Source organism: Haliotis rufescens, unplaced genomic scaffold, assembly GCF_023055435.1.
Source record: "Haliotis rufescens isolate VD_foot unplaced genomic scaffold, xgHalRufe1.0.p SCAF_14, whole genome shotgun sequence".
NCBI classification, from domain to species: Eukaryota; Metazoa; Mollusca; class Gastropoda; order Lepetellida; family Haliotidae; genus Haliotis; species Haliotis rufescens.
The window spans coordinates 8,617,952-8,638,950 of NW_025963824.1; the positions used below are offsets into that span (position 1 = coordinate 8,617,952).

General features: G+C 45.7%; 2 protein-coding genes across 2 annotated transcripts in view; both read right to left on the minus strand.

Moving 5' to 3' along the window:
* Positions 1–479: 479 nt before the first annotated feature.
* LOC124145361 lies at positions 480–1,046 on the minus strand. The gene has a single exon (XM_046515110.2). The coding sequence runs from the start codon at positions 1,044–1,046 to the stop codon at positions 480–482; it is 567 nt and encodes a 188-aa protein (XP_046371066.2).
* An 8,502-nt stretch (positions 1,047–9,548) lies between these two features.
* The window catches only part of LOC124145381, a 28,186-nt gene continuing 16,735 nt past the window's right edge, over positions 9,549–20,999 (minus strand). Inside the window, exon 4 of the mRNA XM_046515130.2 lies at positions 9,549–9,600. The gene's annotated coding sequence lies outside the window, so the exon portion shown is untranslated. The remainder of the gene's footprint in view (positions 9,601–20,999) is intronic.

Consider the following 20,999-nt stretch of genomic DNA (forward strand, 5'->3'; position numbering starts at 1 on the left):
TCCCTTTTGGGTAAGCATGGGTTGCTCAACACCGCATATCTTCATCGGGCACGCCTTAATGTAAGTGCATATGCTACCTACTACATATGCGTACTGTACATGCTACCGTGCTTATGTGAGGCAGCGTAACACACAATGAAATTAAAGCTGTTAGCAGGTGTGTATGTACGTGTGGGTGCAGCATGTAGCACCCTACACACGTTTGTGGTGTATATAACACACTTTGCAGGCAACAAAAAAGAAATACCCCACAATTAAATAAGTACTCAAAACAATATATGCCTGAGAAATTTTATTATATTAAGTAGCAGCAAAACACTTCAGCTATCCTTCTTCTTCCGACTCAGTGGCGGGGTTACATATATGACAATTTTTTACATCTTCAGCCGACTGGTGTTCTTCATCGCAATACCTGTTTATACGCCGGTAATTCAGCTCCCGGCGGGCAGGTGAAGGTTCCACGTCGTCTTCAATTATGATTAAATCCCCGCCATCATCACTGTCGCTACTATTTTTATCACACCCCGGCGTTTCTTTACCGGGGTCACTAGGGCTGCCGGCCGCTTTCTTTTGGAGGGGCGGGGTGGGGGCACGGCCGGGGTGCCTTGCACCTTCGTAGGTGTTACGGCGTCAGCTGCAGCAACAGCTGGGGCGTCTTCTTCCTCCTTCGGGGGTGTTGTAGGGGCGGCCTCATTTCCAGCCTTCTGGGACGTCTGGGGCTTTTCTGCAGCCTTTACCCGCTTTGGGCAATAACGGGCCTGATGGCCTTGCATCACCACCTTGCACCACCTACACGGTAGTACACACCCGGCAGCAAAATGCCCCATATTCCCGCATTTGTAGCAGTCATAAGCCGCTAAATGGGGTGGTGGGTCCCCACGTTTCTGCCGGGCTATGCGCATGGGGCATGTGTACGACGTGTGTTCGCTGCTACCGCACCCTCTCTCGCCGCACGGTATTTTACACTCCCCAGCTGTGTGCCCCATCTCTTTACAATCGTAGCACTTGATGTTGCTAGCTCCTGCATGTTTAGCGCCATCATTCATACACCTTAGTGCAGCGTGTCCGGTTTTCCCTCAGGTGCTGCACGGCTCGGGGCAGTGCCAGAACCAGTGTCCCATGGGGTTTGCACACTTGTTTTCGCAGCTGGCATTTGGGCACACGGTATAGTGGTGGTCGTCAGATTGGCAGCGGCGACATTAGTAGGTGGTCGAAGGCATGGTCAACTAGCTGGTCCAAAGTATATGTTAGGCAGGTGTAGCAAGACTGTTTGCAAATATGTCAGGCAACTATCGCCTGCCAGCTCTGTTCTATATACCCTGGTGCTACCTCAGGCCACACCTACTCAATACCACAATTGCTTTTCAAATCTCTTAAATGGACAATGCGGATAAGCGCTTTGATGCGGGAAACTGCTGAGAGTAGCCGCTGGCGGTCTGCGTTGTATTACACCCCTGGGGGTGTTTTCCGCCTTTCTCCCATGCGGCAGAGTGACTGACCATGGGCTGCAGCGCCTCTTCGGGAAGTGCAATGTTGACACCCTGCATTGGATATATATTTGCACTGTTGACTGGAAAGCAGATTACAGAAACACTAGTTGTTTGATGGATGTATAACTGCAGACGTTTGCGGTCTGGTAGTGACTTATATAGGAATATTCACAGCACAGTGTCATGCGCAGTTTTTTAATTGGGTGCTCCCATGCCCAGTCATTTCAAGAAATTTACAGTTTGGAGACCACTGGCTATGCTCGTTTAATGGCTCGTCGCCGAGTGTCCCATCCTTAAGTTTAATGTGGCATGCAAAGCAGATGACCTTGTCAGAGGTGCCGCTAGAGTAGAACCCTGCACTAGCTAATTTATGAAGCTGTATTGGCCTGCCCTTAAAAGACCTGAACCTTGTTTGGTAGGAGGACATAGAGGTATTGCAATCCGTACCTGCTGGCATGCTATCTGCGCACGTGTACATGTTGATGCAAAACACGTTGCAGGAAGAAAAACAAAACGTGGAAGCAAAACCTTTTTATACCTTCTGGAGGTGATGTGTTGTGGTTTTTATATTTGCTTTTCTAACACATTGCCGTAATGTTGCTGGATTTACCATTTACTTAGTAACATGTTTTGCATGGTTAAATGACATGAATAGGGGCAGACAGGTGTGATTTGTTGATATGTCTGATGCGACACCGCTATTTCTCCAGTTAAACCGTCTGACGCTAAGCAGGTGGGAGGAAGTGAAAGGTGGCAGGTAATTAAATTAGCCGCATGCACTGTTAAACTGTGCGAGACTGGACACTATGGGCCTAGATGTAAGTACATAATTACCGTATGTGTCTGGAGAATGACGCTAACGTGGTAAACCTGCTGTTAATAGATACTAGATCAAAAACCGTTGATGGGTTTATGTACATAGGTATATACCAATTTGTTAGCGGGTGGTTCTGTTTAATACTACTGGGGTGCCATGTTTTATGGATTAGTGAAGATTAAAAGATAACAAAATCAGCATGTGGTAGTTTGATAAATCACTTTTTAATGAGGCAGATGTACGGGGTGACGGGTTACGTAATAGTTCGCTGTAGGGGTAACCTGGCTACTGGCATATGATGGAACAAGGGTCGTCATGTGTACATGAATCATTATCTGGAGATAATGATTTCGGGGCAATGAATTCTTGAACATGACATCGATTGATAAAAGAAAAGATCTATATAGTTTTCACCGTACTGCTTCAGAGAAGTAAGATTTAGTTGGTTTGTTGTTTAACGCCGCACTCAGCAATATTCCAGCTATATGACGGCGGTCTGTAAATAATCGAGTCTGGACCAGACAATCCAGTGATTAATATCATGAGCTTTGATCCACGCATTTGGGATCGATGACATGCATCAACCAAGTCAGCGAGCCTGACCACCCGATCCCGTTAGTGGCCTTTTACGACAAGCAGAGTCACCTATTACGGCAAGCATGGGTTGCTGAAGACCTCTTCTATCCCGGAATCTTCACGGGGCTCAGAGAAGTAAGAAAGAAAACAGCGGTTGTATTGTACATTCTGCACATGGGAGGCGTGGACCTTGCAGTACTACATATAGACGGGTGGCCCGTGAAGACCCGGGGTAGAATAGGTGTTCAGCAACCCATGCTGGCCGTAAAAGGTCTCTGAGTATGGTTTTACACCGCTTGTAGCAATATTCCAGCAATATGACGGCGGGGAAAACAGAAATTGGCTTCACACATTGTACCTATGTCGCGAATCGAACCCGGGTCTTCGGCGTGACGAGCGAACGCTTTAACCACTAGGCTACCCGACCGCCCCTGCCGTAAAAGGTGACTATGCTTGTCGTAAGAGGCGATTAACGGGATCGGGTGGTCAGGCTCGCTGACTTGGTTGAAACATGTCATCGATTTAAAAATTGCGTGGATCGATGTTCATATCAATCATAGGATTGTCTGGTCCACACTCGATTATTGCTGTGTGCGGCTTAAAACAACAAACCAAACCAACCAACGACTGTCATTCATTTTTCCGATGATCGTCAATATGTCACGTTATTACGATGTCAATCGAGCGAAGACATACAGAACACCTGTACGGGAATTCCTCAATGTCTAAAAATGAAACGTCATTAGGGAAACTGACGACATCGATTCAGGCTATGAATGATGCAGGCTCTGATTGGTTTGTTTGTTGTTTAACGCCGCACTCAGCAATATTCCAGCTATATGACAGCGGTCTGTAAATAATCGAGTCTGGACCAGACAATCCAGTGATTAATATCATGAGGATCGATCCACGCATTTGGGATCGATGACATGCATCAACCAAGTCAGCGAGCCTGACCACCCGATCCCGTTAGTCGCCTTTTACGACAAGCATAGTCGCCTTTTACGGCAAGCATGAGTTGCTGAAGACCTAATCTACCCCGGAATCTTCACAGGCAGACAGATCATGTATATGTTGGGCCATTCGAAGCTATAACAGAGACTTACCAAGAGAAATCACTTAGCTCCACACTGTCTTTGTTTAGTTTGTTGTTGTACTGCATAGTTGGATGTAGACGGGTGAAATGGTTGGTTGGTTGGTTGGTTGGTTTGTTGTTTAACGCCGAACTGAGCAATAGTCCAGCTATATGACGGCGGTCTGTAAATATTTGCGTCTGAACCAGACAATCCAGTGATTGATATAATGAGCATGGACCCATTCAATTGGGATCGATGACATCCAAGTCAACAAGCCTGACTTCCCAATCCCGTTAGTATCCTCTTACGACAAGCGTAGTCGCCTTTTACAGCAAGCATAGGTTCCTAAGACCTATTCTACCTTGGTCTTCACGGGTTAATCCCGATTATACCTGTAATAATCTCAGGTTGTCGTATCAGCTGAGAACTGCATAACGAGCGCTGGGTTTGGTTAATCACTGTTTACTGATATACTAAGGTGAGGTGAGGTGAGGTGAGGTGAAATGGGGTTTAACGTCGCGTCCAAGATTATTGCACTTATATAGCGACGTGTATGTACGTGTGTGTGTTTGTATGGCTGCTTGTACTAGTCCGGACTGATGCCGATTTATAGTGCTAGCTCACTGAGATACCATGCCGCAGTTTAACATGAGTACCCCACTCAGACACAGTATACTGACTACGAGCCGACCAGTCCTTGTTTTAGCCCCTTAATGCCGAGCGCCAGACAGGGTAACAACAAGTACCATCTGTTAAGGTCTTTTGGTATGACGCGGTCGGGGATCGAACCCCGGACCTTCCGCTCTCCGGGCGGACGCTCTACCACTAGACCACGGAGGCGGTCTGATATACTAAGAGATGTACAATGTCGATAGTCTAAGATGCTAGTAACCTCACGCATAATTATGGATAATATATTATTATAGGTATATTAATGTCAATCTGTTACAATACCAATCACGCTGTAAGCCGCCCCGAGAATGGAGATACCCATTTCAGGTGCGCACACAAATACTATTGAAGGAGTTAGGACTTAATACAAAGCGACTGCCGTATATTGCTTCGGGAAAGCCAACCGCGCCGTCTAGGGCGGTAATCCCCGTCACCAGCAGCCGTAGTATGACCCAAACACACACCAAAAGTAGCTGCCATTTTCTGCCGTTTGTAAAATCAAGGGGTGTTCACTCCAAATGTAATGTTTAGGACGGATGACGCCACGACTCTCCGCGTTGCTACAGTTCGCTTCAAATATTTGAGGTTTTATAGTTAATGGATAGTTTTGATATGATTCATGTATCTGTCAAAATAAGGATTGAAGTTGTATTTGATGAAGACAGTGCCCCTCACGTGAGCAAATCATTGACCTTAATGGTGATGTAAGGGTTGGAAAAAAGGTATATATTTCTTTTGTTGTTTGTTGTTGAACGCCGCACTAAGCAATATTCCAGCTATATGACGGCGGTCTGTAAATAATCCAGTCTGGACCAGACAATCCAGTGATTAATATCATGACCATCGATCCACGCAATTTGGATCGATGACATGCATCAACCAAGTCAGCGAGCCTGACCACCCGACCCCTTTAGTCGCCTTTTACGACAAGCATAGTCACCTTTTACGGCAAGCATGGGTTGCTGAAGACATATTCTACCCCGGAATCGATCAGTTGAAGCTATTTCCTCATTGAAACAACCGACAATGAAAGTAAAATATAACATTATAAAAATTGTTTGAAAACACTTAATTCATGACAACATGTAACATGTTTACAAACCTTTTTCGCGATCGATTGTTTTTACCAGAGATAAAAAATGAAATATATATCGATTATTTCCAAATTGTTTGTTCTTTAGCTTCCTGAATACTGTCTGATATGAAAGAAATACTGTTGACCTGTGAAATGTCATGTGAAATTTGCCCACAGATTGATGACGTCATAAGTATCGCGTGCGGCGTGCTTTGTCGTTGTCGTTACACGATTTCTGCCACTGACTTTGATGGTTCGGAGAAAGAATATTCAGCCGCCTGACAAAAATAATTAAATCCCTCTCTTCTATTTTCCTTTTTCCTTCTCCTCCAAAATCTTTCTATACTTGTCACCTGTGACATCTTCAGACATTGCCACTCGCTTTTGGTAGGTTGGTTGGTTGGTCGGTTGGTTGGTCGGTGAGGGGGTGGGTTGGTTATTTAACGCCGCACAGAATTATGTGCTAACCAGGTCTTCATGATTAGAATTTATTTGTTTGTTGTTTAACGCCACACTCAACAGAATTCCAGCCATATGACGGCTGTCTGTAAATAATCGAGTCTGGACCAGTCAATCCAGTGATTGATATCATGAGCATTGATCGGATCAAGGACATGCATCAACCAAGTCAGCGAGCCTTTTTCCGACAAGCATGGGTTGCTGAAGACCTATTCCACCCCGGATCTTCACGGGTCTTGTCGGATGATGTGGTATCTGCAGTATTCTGGACAGAAGCTTCAGGGACTTCTTCATTACAAGCCAGATGTTGTACACTTCATCGTTCTTCAAGTCATACCCCTCTCCTTAACGCTTGATGAAGAGTTGTGTCCTCTCTTCCCCCAGTGCAGCCTGGAAAGATCTTAAAGCCATTTCTGTGTTGTTGTGGTTGGGGTCAGGGCGTCATGGGCAGAGGTAGGTTCTAGGTCAGGAGAAGAAGGTGGTTCAGATGCTTCTTTTGTTTCAGTGAAACTTCCGGATGGAGTTGTCGGGGCCTGTGCCGTCTCGGAAACAGGAACTGTTAACATGGGCTGGGCAAAAGGGGGTACCACTGGCTTCATGTGTCAGGATTTGATGACTGGCCAAGGACGCTACAGACGGATAAAGGGGAATATCCCAGCATCCCTGAATCCCTTTACAGCTATGTCAACAGTGGTTGACTTCTGCCATGCTTGGCGGAATACTCGGGCAAATGTTACCTTTGTCACGTAATCACCTCCATGTTCTGTTTGATAGTTTCTTACAGACTGCCGCCACGTGTCCTTCAATGAAGACCCGTGAAGATTCCGGGATAGAATAGGTCTTCAGCAAACCATGCTTACCGTAAAAGATGACTATGCTTGGCGACTAGCGGGATCCGGTGGTCAAGCTCGCTGACTTGAATGATGCATGTCATCGTTTTCCAATTGTGTAGATCGTCGCTCCTGATATCAATCACTGGATTGTCTGTTCCTGATCGATTGTTTACAGACCGGCGCCATATAGCTGGAATATTGCTGAGTGCGGCGTTAAACAACCAACCAACCAACCAATTCCCCCCCCAAAAAAAAAAACAAAAACAAAAAAAAACAATAAAAAACAAAAAACAAACTAAAAATAAAAAAACCCCTTCACTTCTGGTAATAAAAAAGTCGGTACTTCGGTTTAAAAAGGCCGGGGAAGTTGGGGTTCTTTTGAGAGATTTGCAATGTTCTTTCGGGAGAGTTGGGTAGCCCTGATAAGCGCCGTTGGAAACAACTGGAAACTGGAAACTGGAAACAAAATAGAAACTGAAAACTGAAAAGGGCCGTTTGATCGTGAGAGACTACCCCACTCTCCCGAAAGAACGCTTTCATCAATGCTTTGCCAACCAACAACACGTACAAGATACCCTCCTCCCCATTCTGTTTGCCAACCTGGCTTCAGTGGAGGATTTTACCCGCACTTCCAATGGCTTGACAGTTGTAGCATGGACCATATGTTTGTCCTTGGGTTACCTTTACCTTGACTGCTTGTCTTCGTACAGTCATTTCTTGGGTGACCTTCAGTGAGGCACTCCGCACTTGTCACTTCAGGACAGTACGGGGGCACGGGTGGCCCAGTCGTCTAAAGCGCCGCGATTCGCTGTGCAGAGTTGCGTCCCTTGGGCACGCCAGAAACCTATGATTGTGGGTTCGAATCCCGGTTCGCCCCGATAATGTTTCTAGGTTTGTCAGCACCATACCCGTGCTCGTGGGTTTCACCGAAGTGGTAAACGTCTGAGACCTGCATCACTTGGGGCTTTCCTCCCACATTAAGCTGACACGCCGCGATATAACTGGAATACTGTTAAAGCGGCGTTAACCCCAACTCACTCACTCACTGGTCCCAGGTTAGCGTCATGTTCTAGGGTACGGTTACATACGACTGATGTAAATGAAGCTATTACAGGCACTGACTATTCTACCAGTGATCACTGGATTGTCTGGTCCAGACTCGATTATTTACAGACCGCCGTCATATAGCTGGAATATTGCTGAGTGCCGCCTTAAACAACAAACCAACCAACCAAATCATTATTTGTGGTTTTTTTGTTGTTTTTTTGTTATACTAAGTTATACCAACTTCCGTCCGTCCGTCCGTCCGTCCGAAAACTCTGTCCGCGCGATTTCTCTTAAACTATTCAGTGGATTCCTCTCAAACTTAGTACATATTATCTGTGTCATATGGAGGGGTGCAGTCAAAAGGAAAAAATTGTTTTGATTAATATTCCTATTTTTATGATTTTTTCAAACCCTAACCCTATCCAATAACAGGGTAAATGTATAAAAGTTTAACAATCAGGGTTATTTGTAGGCTCGATCTGATTACATTTTTATTAATTTATATTAGTACTGTGAAAATAGCTTGCATGACTAAAGCAGAGTTGACACTGAAAAGGTTGAAGTTGGGGGTATTAGTAAACTCTGCTTACTTTTTCACTTTTTCAGTTATTTCCCTGAAACCTGGTATTTCCAGGTGAGCTACGGGACCACGCGTGTTTGCGGCGTTAAACAACAAACCAACCAAATGCGTGGATCGATGCTCATGATATCAATCACAGGATTACCTGTCCAGACTCGATTATTTACAGAGGGCCGTGACGTTAAACAACAAACCAACCAATCATTCATACCATTTATTCACGCACTAGCTGGCTGTGATACAACATCACATGCGTTCATTAAGTCGCCCCTTGCCCGAAGCAGAACTTGCTGGGGACATATCCATCCGGCCGCCTCTGTGTTCTAGTGGTAGACCGTCCGGTCGGAGAGCGGAAGATCTGGTGTTACCAAAAGGCGTTAAAAGATGTTACTTGTTACCCTGCCTGGCGCTCGGTATCAAAGGGATAACACAAGGACTGGTCGGCTCTGAGTCAGTATACTGTGTCTGAGTGGGGTATTCATGTTAAACTGCGGCATGGTATCTCAGTGAGCTAGCACTATGAATCGGCATAAGTCCGGACCAGTACAAGCAGCCACACGCACGCACACATGCACGCACACATGCACACACACGTACACTCACGTCGCTAAAAAGTGCAACAATCTCGGAAGCGACGTTAAAACCAAATTCACCTCGCCTCACATATCCAGAATATACATACGTATACGTAAGAGGCGACTAACGGGATCGGGTGGTCAGGCTCGCTGACTTGGTTGATGCATGTCATCGATCCCAATTGCGTGGGTCGATGGTCATGATATCAATCATTTGATTGTCTGGTCCCGACTCGATTATTTACACAGACCGCTGTCATATAGCTGGAATATTGCTGAATAAAACAAGAATCAAACAAATTTTATCTGAAAACATTCTTATGGAAAGAAAGAGAGCACAAACAAGTATTAATGTGATTTTTAGATTTATTTTTTCAGTCTGTGGCAATCGTTGAGTTACCTGAAAAGACATAAATCACATTATTATATTATTAAGATGATACATATTGGCATTTATCATAAGGATATAAAAAGTAAAGGATAAGACACACACTTTGAAGATGTAATCAAGAGAAAGAGGATAAACCTCTCCAAGTATTTACAATTTGAACCAACCCATTGCCGAAAAAAACCCCTGAGACAACATGTATCAACAATTTCCAACAGGCTTTCCATAAACCTTTGGAAGCGGAAGTAAAATATCTCTTGCTGGCGTACATTGAGTCAAAACATTGGTTGCTCAGGCCCAACTCTACACCACATTCGTCTTGGAAGACAATAAAGGGGAACTAGGGGTCTACTGTACTCCACATTCCCACGAGAAGACAAGCATGAGATCTACTGTACACCACATTCCCACGAGAAGACAAGCATGACATCTACTGTTCACTGAATTCCCACGAGAAGACAAGCATGAGATCTACTGTACACCACATTCCCACGAGAAGACAAGCATGACATCTACTGTTCGCTGAATTCCCACGAGAAGACAAGCATGCGATCTACTGTACACCACAATCCCACGAGAAGACAGGCATGAGATCTACTGTACACCACATTCCCACGAAAAGACAAGCACAACATCCACTGTACACCACATCCCCAAGAGAAGACAAGCATGAGATCTACTGTACACCACATTCCCACGAGGAGACAAGCATGAGATCTACTGTACTCCACATTCCCACGAGGAAACAACCATGACATCTACTGTACACCACATTCCCACGAAGAGACAAGCATGAGATCTTCTGTACACCACATCCCCACGAAGAAACAAGCATGACATCTACTGTACACCACAATCCCACGAGAAGACAAGCATGAGATCTACTGTACACCACATTCCCACGAGAAGACAAGCACGACATCCACTGTACACCACATCCCCAAGAGAAGACAAGCATGAGATCTACTGTACACCACATTCCCACGAGAAGACAAGCACGACATCCACTGTACACCACATCCCCAAGAGAAGACAAGCATGAGATCCACTGTACACCACATCCCCAAGAGAAGACAAGCATGAGATCTACTGTACACCACATTCCCACGAGGAGACAAGCATGAGATCTACTGTACACCACATTCCCACGAGAAGACAAGCATGAGATCTACTGTACACCACATTCCCACGAGAAGACAAGCATGAGATCTACTGTACACCACATTCCCACGAAGAGACAAGCATGACATCTACTGTGCAACACAATCCCACGAGAAGACAAGCATGAGATCTACTGTACACCACATTCCCACGAGAAGACAAGCACGACTTCCACTGTACACCACATCCCCAAGAGAAGACAAGCATGAGATCTACTGTACTCCACATTCCCACAAGGAGACAAGCATGACATCTACTGTACACCACATTCCCACGAGAAGGCAAGCATGAGATTTACTGTACTCCACATTCCCGAGAGGAAACAACCATAACATCTACTGTACACCACATTCCCACGAGAAGACAAGCATGACATCTACTGTTCATCACATTCCCACGAGAAGACAAGCATGACATCAACTGTACACCACATTCCCACGAGAAGACAAGCATGAGATCTACTGTACACCACATTCCCACGAAGAGACAAGCATGAGATCTACTGTACACCACATTCCCACGAGAAGACAGGCATGACATCTACTGTACACCACAATCCCACGAGAAGACAAGCATGACATCTACTGTACACCACATTCCCACGAGAAGACAAGCATGAGATCTACTGTACACCACATTCCCGCGAGAAGACAGGCATGACATCTACTGTACACCACAATCCCACGAGAAGACAAGCATGACATCTACTGTACACCACATTCCCACGAGAAGACAAGCATGACATCTACTGTACATCACATTCCCACGAGAAGACAAGCATGACATCTACTGTACACAACATTCCAACGAGAAAACAAGCATGACATCTGCTGTACACCACATTCCCACGAGGAGACAAGCATGAGAGATCTACTGTTCACCACATTCCCACGAGAAGACAAGCATGACATCTACTGTACTCCACATTTCCACGAGTAGACAAGCATGACATCTACTGTACACCACATTCCCACGAAAAGACAAGCCTGACATCTACTGTACACCACATTCCCACGAGAAGACAAGCACGACATCTACTGTACACCACATTCCAACGAGAAGACAAGCATGACATCTACTGTACTCCACATCCCCACGAGAAGACAAGCACGACATCTACTGTACACCACATTCCCACGAGAAAACAAGCATGACATCTACTGTACTCCACATTCCCACGAGAAGACAAGCACGACATCCACTGTACACCACATTCCCACGAGAAGACAAGCATGAGATCTACTGTATACCACATTCCCACGAGCAGACAAGCATGACATCTACTGTACACCACATTCCCACGAGAAAACAAGCATGACATCTACTGTACACCACATTACCACTAGAAGACAAGCATGGCATCTGCTGTACACCACATTCCCACGAGAAGACAAGCACGACATCCATTGTACACCACACCCCCAAGAGAAGACAAGCATGAGATCTACTGTATACCACATTCCAACGAGAAGACAAGCATGAGATCTACTGTACATCACATTCCCACGAGCAGACAAGCATGACATCTACTGTACACCACATTCCCACGAGAAAACAAGCATGACATCTACTGTACACCACATTTCCACTAGAAGACAAGCATGACATCTGCTGTACACCACATTCCCACGAGAAGACAAGCACGACATCTACTGTACACCACGTTCCCACGAGAAGACAAGCATGAGATCTACTGTACTCCACATTCCCACGAGAAGAGAAGCATGACATCTACTGTACACCACATTTCCACGAGAAGACAAGCATGACATCTACTGTACACCACATTCCCACGAGAAGACAAGCATGACATCTACTGTACACCACGTTCCCACGAGATGACAAGGATGACATCTACTGTACACCACAATCCCACGAGAAGACAAGCATGACATCTACTGTACACCACATTCCCATGAGAAGACAAGCATGAGATCTACTGTACATCACATTCCCACGAGAAGACAAGCATGACATCTACTGTATTCCACATTCCAACGAGAAAACAAGCATGAGATCTACTGTACTCCACATTCCCACGAGGAAACAACAATGACATCTACTGTACACCACATTCCCACGAGAAGACAAGCACGACATCTACTGTACACCACATTCCCACGAGAAGACAAGCATGACATATACTGTACATCACATTCCCACGAGAAGACAAGCATGACATCTACTGTACACCACATTCCCACGAGAAGACAAGCATGACATCTACTGTACACCACATTCCCACGAAGAGACAAGCATGAGATCTACTGTACACCACATTCCCACGAGAAGACAGGCATGACATCTACTGTACACCACATTCTCACGAGAAGACAAGCACGACTTCCACTGTACACCACATCCCCAAGAGAAGACAAGCATGAGATCTACTGTACTCCACATTCCCACGAGGAGACAAGCATGACATCTACCGTACACCACATTCCCACGAGAAGACAAGCATGAGATTTACTGTACTCCACAATCCCGAGAGGAAACAACCATAACATCTACTGTACACCACATTCCCACGAGAAGACAAGCATGAGATCTACTGTACATCACATTCCCACGAGAAGACAAGCATGACATCAACTGTACACCACATTCCCACGAGAAGACAAGCATGAGATCTACTGTACACCACATTCCCACGAAGAGACAAGCATGAGATCTACTGTACACCACATTCCCACGAGAAGACAGGCATGACATCTACTGTACACCACATTCCCACGAGAAGACAAGCATGACATCTACTGTACACCACATTCCCAAGAGAAGACAAGCATGAGATCTACTGTACACCACATTCCCACGAGAAGACAGGCATGACATCTACTGTACACCACAATCCCACGAGAAGACAAGCATGACATCTACTGTACACCACATTCCCACGAGAAGACAAGCATGACATCTACTGTACATCACATTCCCACGAGAAGACAGGCATGACATCTACTGTACACCACAATCCCACGAGAAGACAAGCATGACATCTACTGTACACCACATTCCCACGAGAAGACAAGCATGAGATCTACTGTACACCACATTCCCGCGAGAAGACAAGCATGAGATCTACTGTACACCACATTCCCGCGAGAAGACAGGCATGACATCTACTGTACACCACAATCCCACGAGAAGACAAGCATGACATCTACTGTACACCACATTCCCACGAGAAGACAAGCATGACATCTACTGTATATCACATTCCCACGAGAAGACAAGCATGACATCTACTGTACACAACATTCCAACGAGAAAACAAGCATGACATCTGCTGTACACCACATTCCCACGAGGAGACAAGCATGAGAGATCTACTGTTCACCACATTCCCACGAGAAGACAAGCATGACATCTACTGTACTCCACATTTCCACGAGTAGACAAGCATGACATCTACTGTACACCACATTCCCACGAAAAGACAAGCCTGACATCTACTGTACACCACATTCCCACGAGAAGACAAGCACGACATCTACTGTACACCACATTCCAACGAGAAGACAAGCATGACATCTACTGTACTCCACATCCCCACGAGAAGACAAGCACGACATCTACTGTACACCACATTCCCACGAGAAAACAAGCATGACATCTACTGTACTCCACATTCCCACGAGAAGACAAGCACGACATCCACTGTACACCACATTCCCACGAGAAGACAAGCATGAGATCTACTGTATACCACATTCCCACGAGCAGACAAGCATGACATCTACTGTACACCACATTCCCACGAGAAAACAAGCATGACATCTACTGTACACCACATTACCACTAGAAGACAAGCATGGCATCTGCTGTACACCACATTCCCACGAGAAGACAAGCACGACATCCATTGTACACCACACCCCCAAGAGAAGACAAGCATGAGATCTACTGTATACCACATTCCAACGAGAAGACAAGCATGAGATCTACTGTACATCACATTCCCACGAGCAGACAAGCATGACATCTACTGTACACCACATTCCCACGAGAAAACAAGCATGACATCTACTGTACACCACATTTCCACGAGAAGACAAGCACGACATCCATTGTACACCACACCCCCAAGAGAAGACAAGCATGAGATCTACTGTATACCACATTCCAACGAGAAGACAAGCATGAGATCTACTGTACATCACATTCCCACGAGCAGACAAGCATGACATCTACTGTACACCACATTCCCACGAGAAAACAAGCATGACATCTACTGTACACCACATTTCCACTAGAAGACAAGCATGACATCTGCTGTACACCACATTCCCACGAGAAGACAAGCACGACATCTACTGTACACCACATTCCCACGAGAAGACAAGCATGACATCTACTGTACACCACGTTCCCACGAGATGACAAGGATGACATCTACTGTACACCACAATCCCACGAGAAGACAAGCATGACATCTACTGTACACCACATTCCCATGAGAAGACAAGCATGAGATCTACTGTATACCACATTCCAACGAGAAGACAAGCATGAGATCTACTGTACATCACATTCCCACGAGCAGACAAGCATGACATCTACTGTACACCACATTCCCACGAGAAAACAAGCATGACATCTACTGTACACCACATTCCCACGAGAAGACAAGCACGACATCCATTGTACACCACACCCCCAAGAGAAGACAAGCATGAGATCTACTGTATACCACATTCCAACGAGAAGACAAGCATGAGATCTACTGTACATCACATTCCCACGAGCAGACAAGCATGACATCTACTGTACACCACATTCCCACGAGAAAACAAGCATGACATCTACTGTACACCACATTTCCACTAGAAGACAAGCATGACATCTGCTGTACACCACATTCCCACGAGAAGACAAGCACGACATCTACTGTACACCACGTTCCCACGAGAAGACAAGCATGAGATCTACTGTACTCCACATTCCCACGAGAAGAGAAGCATGACATCTACTGTACACCACATTTCCACGAGAAGACAAGCATGACATCTACTGTACACCACATTCCCACGAGAAGACAAGCATGACATCTACTGTACACCACGTTCCCACGAGATGACAAGGATGACATCTACTGTACACCACAATCCCACGAGAAGACAAGCATGACATCTACTGTACACCACATTCCCATGAGAAGACAAGCATGAGATCTACTGTACATCACATTCCCACGAGAAGACAAGCATGACATCTACTGTATTCCACATTCCAACGAGAAAACAAGCATGAGATCTACTGTACACCACATTCCCACGAGAAGACAAGCATGAGATCTACTGTACACCACATTCCCACGAGAAGACAAGCACGACATCCACTGTACACCACATCCCCAAGAGAAGACAAGCATGAGATCTACTGTACTCCACATTCCCACGAGGAAACAACAATGACATCTACTGTACACCACATTCCCACGAGAAGACAAGCACGACATCTACTGTACACCACATTCCCACGAGAAGACAAGCATGACATATACTGTACATCACATTCCCACGAGAAGACAAGCATGACATCTACTGTACACCACATTCCCACGAGAAGACAAGCATGACATCTACTGTACACCACATTCCCACGAAGAGACAAGCATGAGATCTACTGTACACCACATTCCCACGAGAAGACAGGCATGACATCTACTGTACACCACATTCTCACGAGAAGACAAGCACGACTTCCACTGTACACCACATCCCCAAGAGAAGACAAGCATGAGATCTACTGTACTCCACATTCCCACGAGGAGACAAGCATGACATCTACCGTACACCACATTCCCACGAGAAGACAAGCATGAGATTTACTGTACTCCACAATCCCGAGAGGAAACAACCATAACATCTACTGTACACCACATTCCCACGAGAAGACAAGCATGACATCTACTGTACATCACATTCCCACGAGAAGACAAGCATGACATCAACTGTACACCACATTCCCACGAGAAGACAAGCATGAGATCTACTGTACACCACATTCCCACGAAGAGACAAGCATGAGATCTACTGTACACCACATTCCCACGAGAAGACAGGCATGACATCTACTGTACACCACATTCCCACGAGAAGACAAGCATGACATCTACTGTACACCACATTCCCAAGAGAAGACAAGCATGAGATCTACTGTACACCACATTCCCACGAGAAGACAGGCATGACATCTACTGTACACCACAATCCCACGAGAAGACAAGCATGACATCTACTGTACACCACATTCCCACGAGAAGACAAGCATGACATCTACTGTACATCACATTCCCACGAGAAGACAAGCATGACATCTACTGTACACCACATTCCAACGAGAAAACAAGCATGACATCTGCTGTACACCACATTCCCACGAGAAGACAAGCATGAGAGATCTACTGTACACCACATTCCCACGAGAAGACAAGCATGACATCTACTGTATTCCACATTTCCACGAGTAGACAAGCATGACATCTACTGTACACCACATTCCCACGAAAAGACAAGCATGACATCTACTGTACACCACATTCCCACGAGAAGACAAGCACGACATCTACTGTACACCACATTCCAACGAGAAGACAAGCATGACATCTACTGTACACCACATCCCCACGAGAAGACAAGCACGACATCTACTGTACACCACATTCCCACGAGAAAACAAGCATGACATCTACTGTACACGACATTCCAACGAGAAGACAAGCATGACATCTACTGTACTCCACATTCCCACGAGAAGACAAGCACGACATCCACTGTAAGCCACACCCCCAAGAGAAGACAAGCATGAGATCTACTGTATACCACATTCCCACGAGCAGACAAGCATGACATCTACTGTACACCACATTCCCACGAGAAAACAAGCATGACATCTACTGTACACCACATTACCACTAGAAGACAAGCATGGCATCTGCTGTACACCACATTCCCACGAGAAGACAAGCACGACATCCACTGTACACCACATCCCCACGAGAAGACAAGCACGACATCTACTGTACACCACATTCCCACGAGAAAACAAGCATGACATCTACTGTACACGACATTCCAACGAGAAGACAAGCATGACATCTACTGTACTCCACATTCCCACGAGAAGACAAGCACGACATCCACTGTAAGCCACACCCCCAAGAGAAGACAAGCATGAGATCTACTGTATACCACATTCCCACGAGCAGACAAGCATGACATCTACTGTACACCACATTCCCACGAGAAAACAAGCATGACATCTACTGTACACCACATTACCACTAGAAGACAAGCATGGCATCTGCTGTACACCACATTCCCACGAGAAGACAAGCACGACATCCACTGTACACCACACCCCCAAGAGAAGACAAGCATGAGATCTACTGTATACCACATTCCAACGAGAAGACAAGCATGAGATCTACTGTACATCACATTCCCACGAGCAGACAAGCATGACATCTACTGTACACCACATTCCCACGAGAAAACAAGCATGACATCTACTGTACACCACATTTCCACGAGAAGACAAGCATGACATCTGCTGTACACCACATTCCCACGAGAAGACAAGCACGACATCTACTGTACACCACGTTCCCACGAGAAGACAAGCATGAGATCTACTGTACTCCACATTCCCACGAGAAGAGAAGCATGACATCTACTGTACACCACATTTCCACGAGAAGACAAGCATGACATCTACTGTACACCACATTCCCACGAGAAGACAAGCATGACATCTACTGTACACCACGTTCCCACGAGATGACAAGGATGACATCTACTGTACACCACAATCCCACGAGAAGACAAGCATGACATCTACTGTACACCACATTCCCATGAGAAGACAAGCATGAGATCTACTGTACATCACATTCCCACGAGAAGACAAGCATGACATCTACTGTATTCCACATTCCAACGAGAAAACAAGCATGAGATCTACTGTACACCACATTCCCACGAGAAGACAAGCATGAGATCTACTGTACACCACATTCCCACGAGAAGACAAGCACGACATCCACTGTACACCACATCCCCAAGAGAAGACAAGCATGAGATCTACTGTACTCCACATTCCCACGAGGAAACAACAATGACATCTACTGTACACCACATTCCCACGAGAAGACAAGCACGACATCTACTGTACACCACATTCCCACGAGAAGACAAGCATGACATATACTGTACATCACATTCCCACGAGAAGACAAGCATGACATCTACTGTACACCACATTCCCATGAGAAGACAAGCATGAGATCTACTGTACATCACATTCCCACGAGAAGACAAGCATGACATCTACTGTATTCCACATTCCAACGAGAAAACAAGCATGAGATCTACTGTACACCACATTCCCACGAGAAGACAAGCATGAGATCTACTGTACACCACATTCCCACGAGAAGACAAGCACGACATCCACTGTACACCACATCCCCAAGAGAAGACAAGCATGAGATCTACTGTACTCCACATTCCCACGAGGAAACAACAATGACATCTACTGTACACCACATTCCCACGAGAAGACAAGCACGACATCTACTGTACACCACATTCCCACGAGAAGACAAGCATGACATATACTGTACATCACATTCCCACGAGAAGACAAGCATGACATCTACTGTACACCACATTCCCGCGAGAAGACAAGCATGACATCTACTGTACACCACATTCCCACGAAGAGACAAGCATGAGATGTACTGTACACCACATTCCCACGAGAAGACAGGCATGACATCTACTGTACACCACATTCTCACGAGAAGACAAGCACGACTTCCACTGTACACCACATCCCCAAGAGAAGACAAGCATGAGATCTACTGTACTCCACATTCCCACGAGGAGACAAGCATGACATCTACCGTACACCACATTCCCACGAGAAGACAAGCATGAGATTTACTGTACTCCACAATCCCGAGAGGAAACAACCATAACATCTACTGTACACCACATTCCCACGAGAAGACAAGCATGACATCTACTGTACATCACATTCCCACGAGAAGACAAGCATGACATCAACTGTACACCACATTCCCACGAGAAGACAAGCATGAGATCTACTGTACACCACATTCCCACGACGAGACAAGCATGAGATCTACTGTACACCACATTCCCACGAGAAGACAGGCATGACATCTACTGTACACCACATTCCCACGAGAAGACAAGCATGACATCTACTGTACACCACATTCCCAAGAGAAGACAAGCATGAGATCTACTGTACACCACATTCCCACGAGAAGACAGGCATGACATCTACTGTACACCACAATCCCACGAGAAGACAAGCATGACATCTACTGTACACCACATTCCCACGAGAAGACAAGCATGACATCTACTGTACACCACATTCCCACGAGAAGACAAGCATGACATCTACTGTACACCACATTCCAACGAGAAAACAAGCATGACATCTGCTGTACACCACATTCCCACGAGAAGACAAGCATGAGAGATCTACTGTACACCACATTCCCACGAGAAGACAAGCATGACATCTACTGTATTCCACATTTCCACGAGTAGACAAGCATGACATCTACTGTACACCACATTCCCACGAAAAGACAAGCATGACATCTACTGTACACCACATTCCCACGAGAAGACAAGCACGACATCTACTGTACACCACATTCCAACGAGAAGACAAGCATGACATCTACTGTACACCACATCCCCACGAGAAGACAAGCACGACATCTACTGTACACCACATTCCCACGAGAAAACAAGCATGACATCTACTGTACACGACATTCCAACGAGAAGACAAGCATGACATCTACTGTACTCCACATTCCCACGAGAAGACAAGCACGACATCCACTGTAAGCCACACCCCCAAGAGAAGACAAGCATGAGATCTACTGTATACCACATTCCCACGAGCAGACAAGCATGACATCTACTGTACACCACATTCCCACGAGAAAACAAGCATGACATCTACTGTACACCACATTACCACTAGAAGACAAGCATGGCATCTGCTGTACACCACATTCCCACGAGAAGACAAGCACGACATCCACTGTACACCACACCCCCAAGAGAAGACAAGCATGAGATCTACTGTATACCACATTCCAACGAGAAGACAAGCATGAGATCTACTGTACATCACATTCCCACGAGCAGACAAGCATGACATCTACTGTACACCACATTCCCACGAGA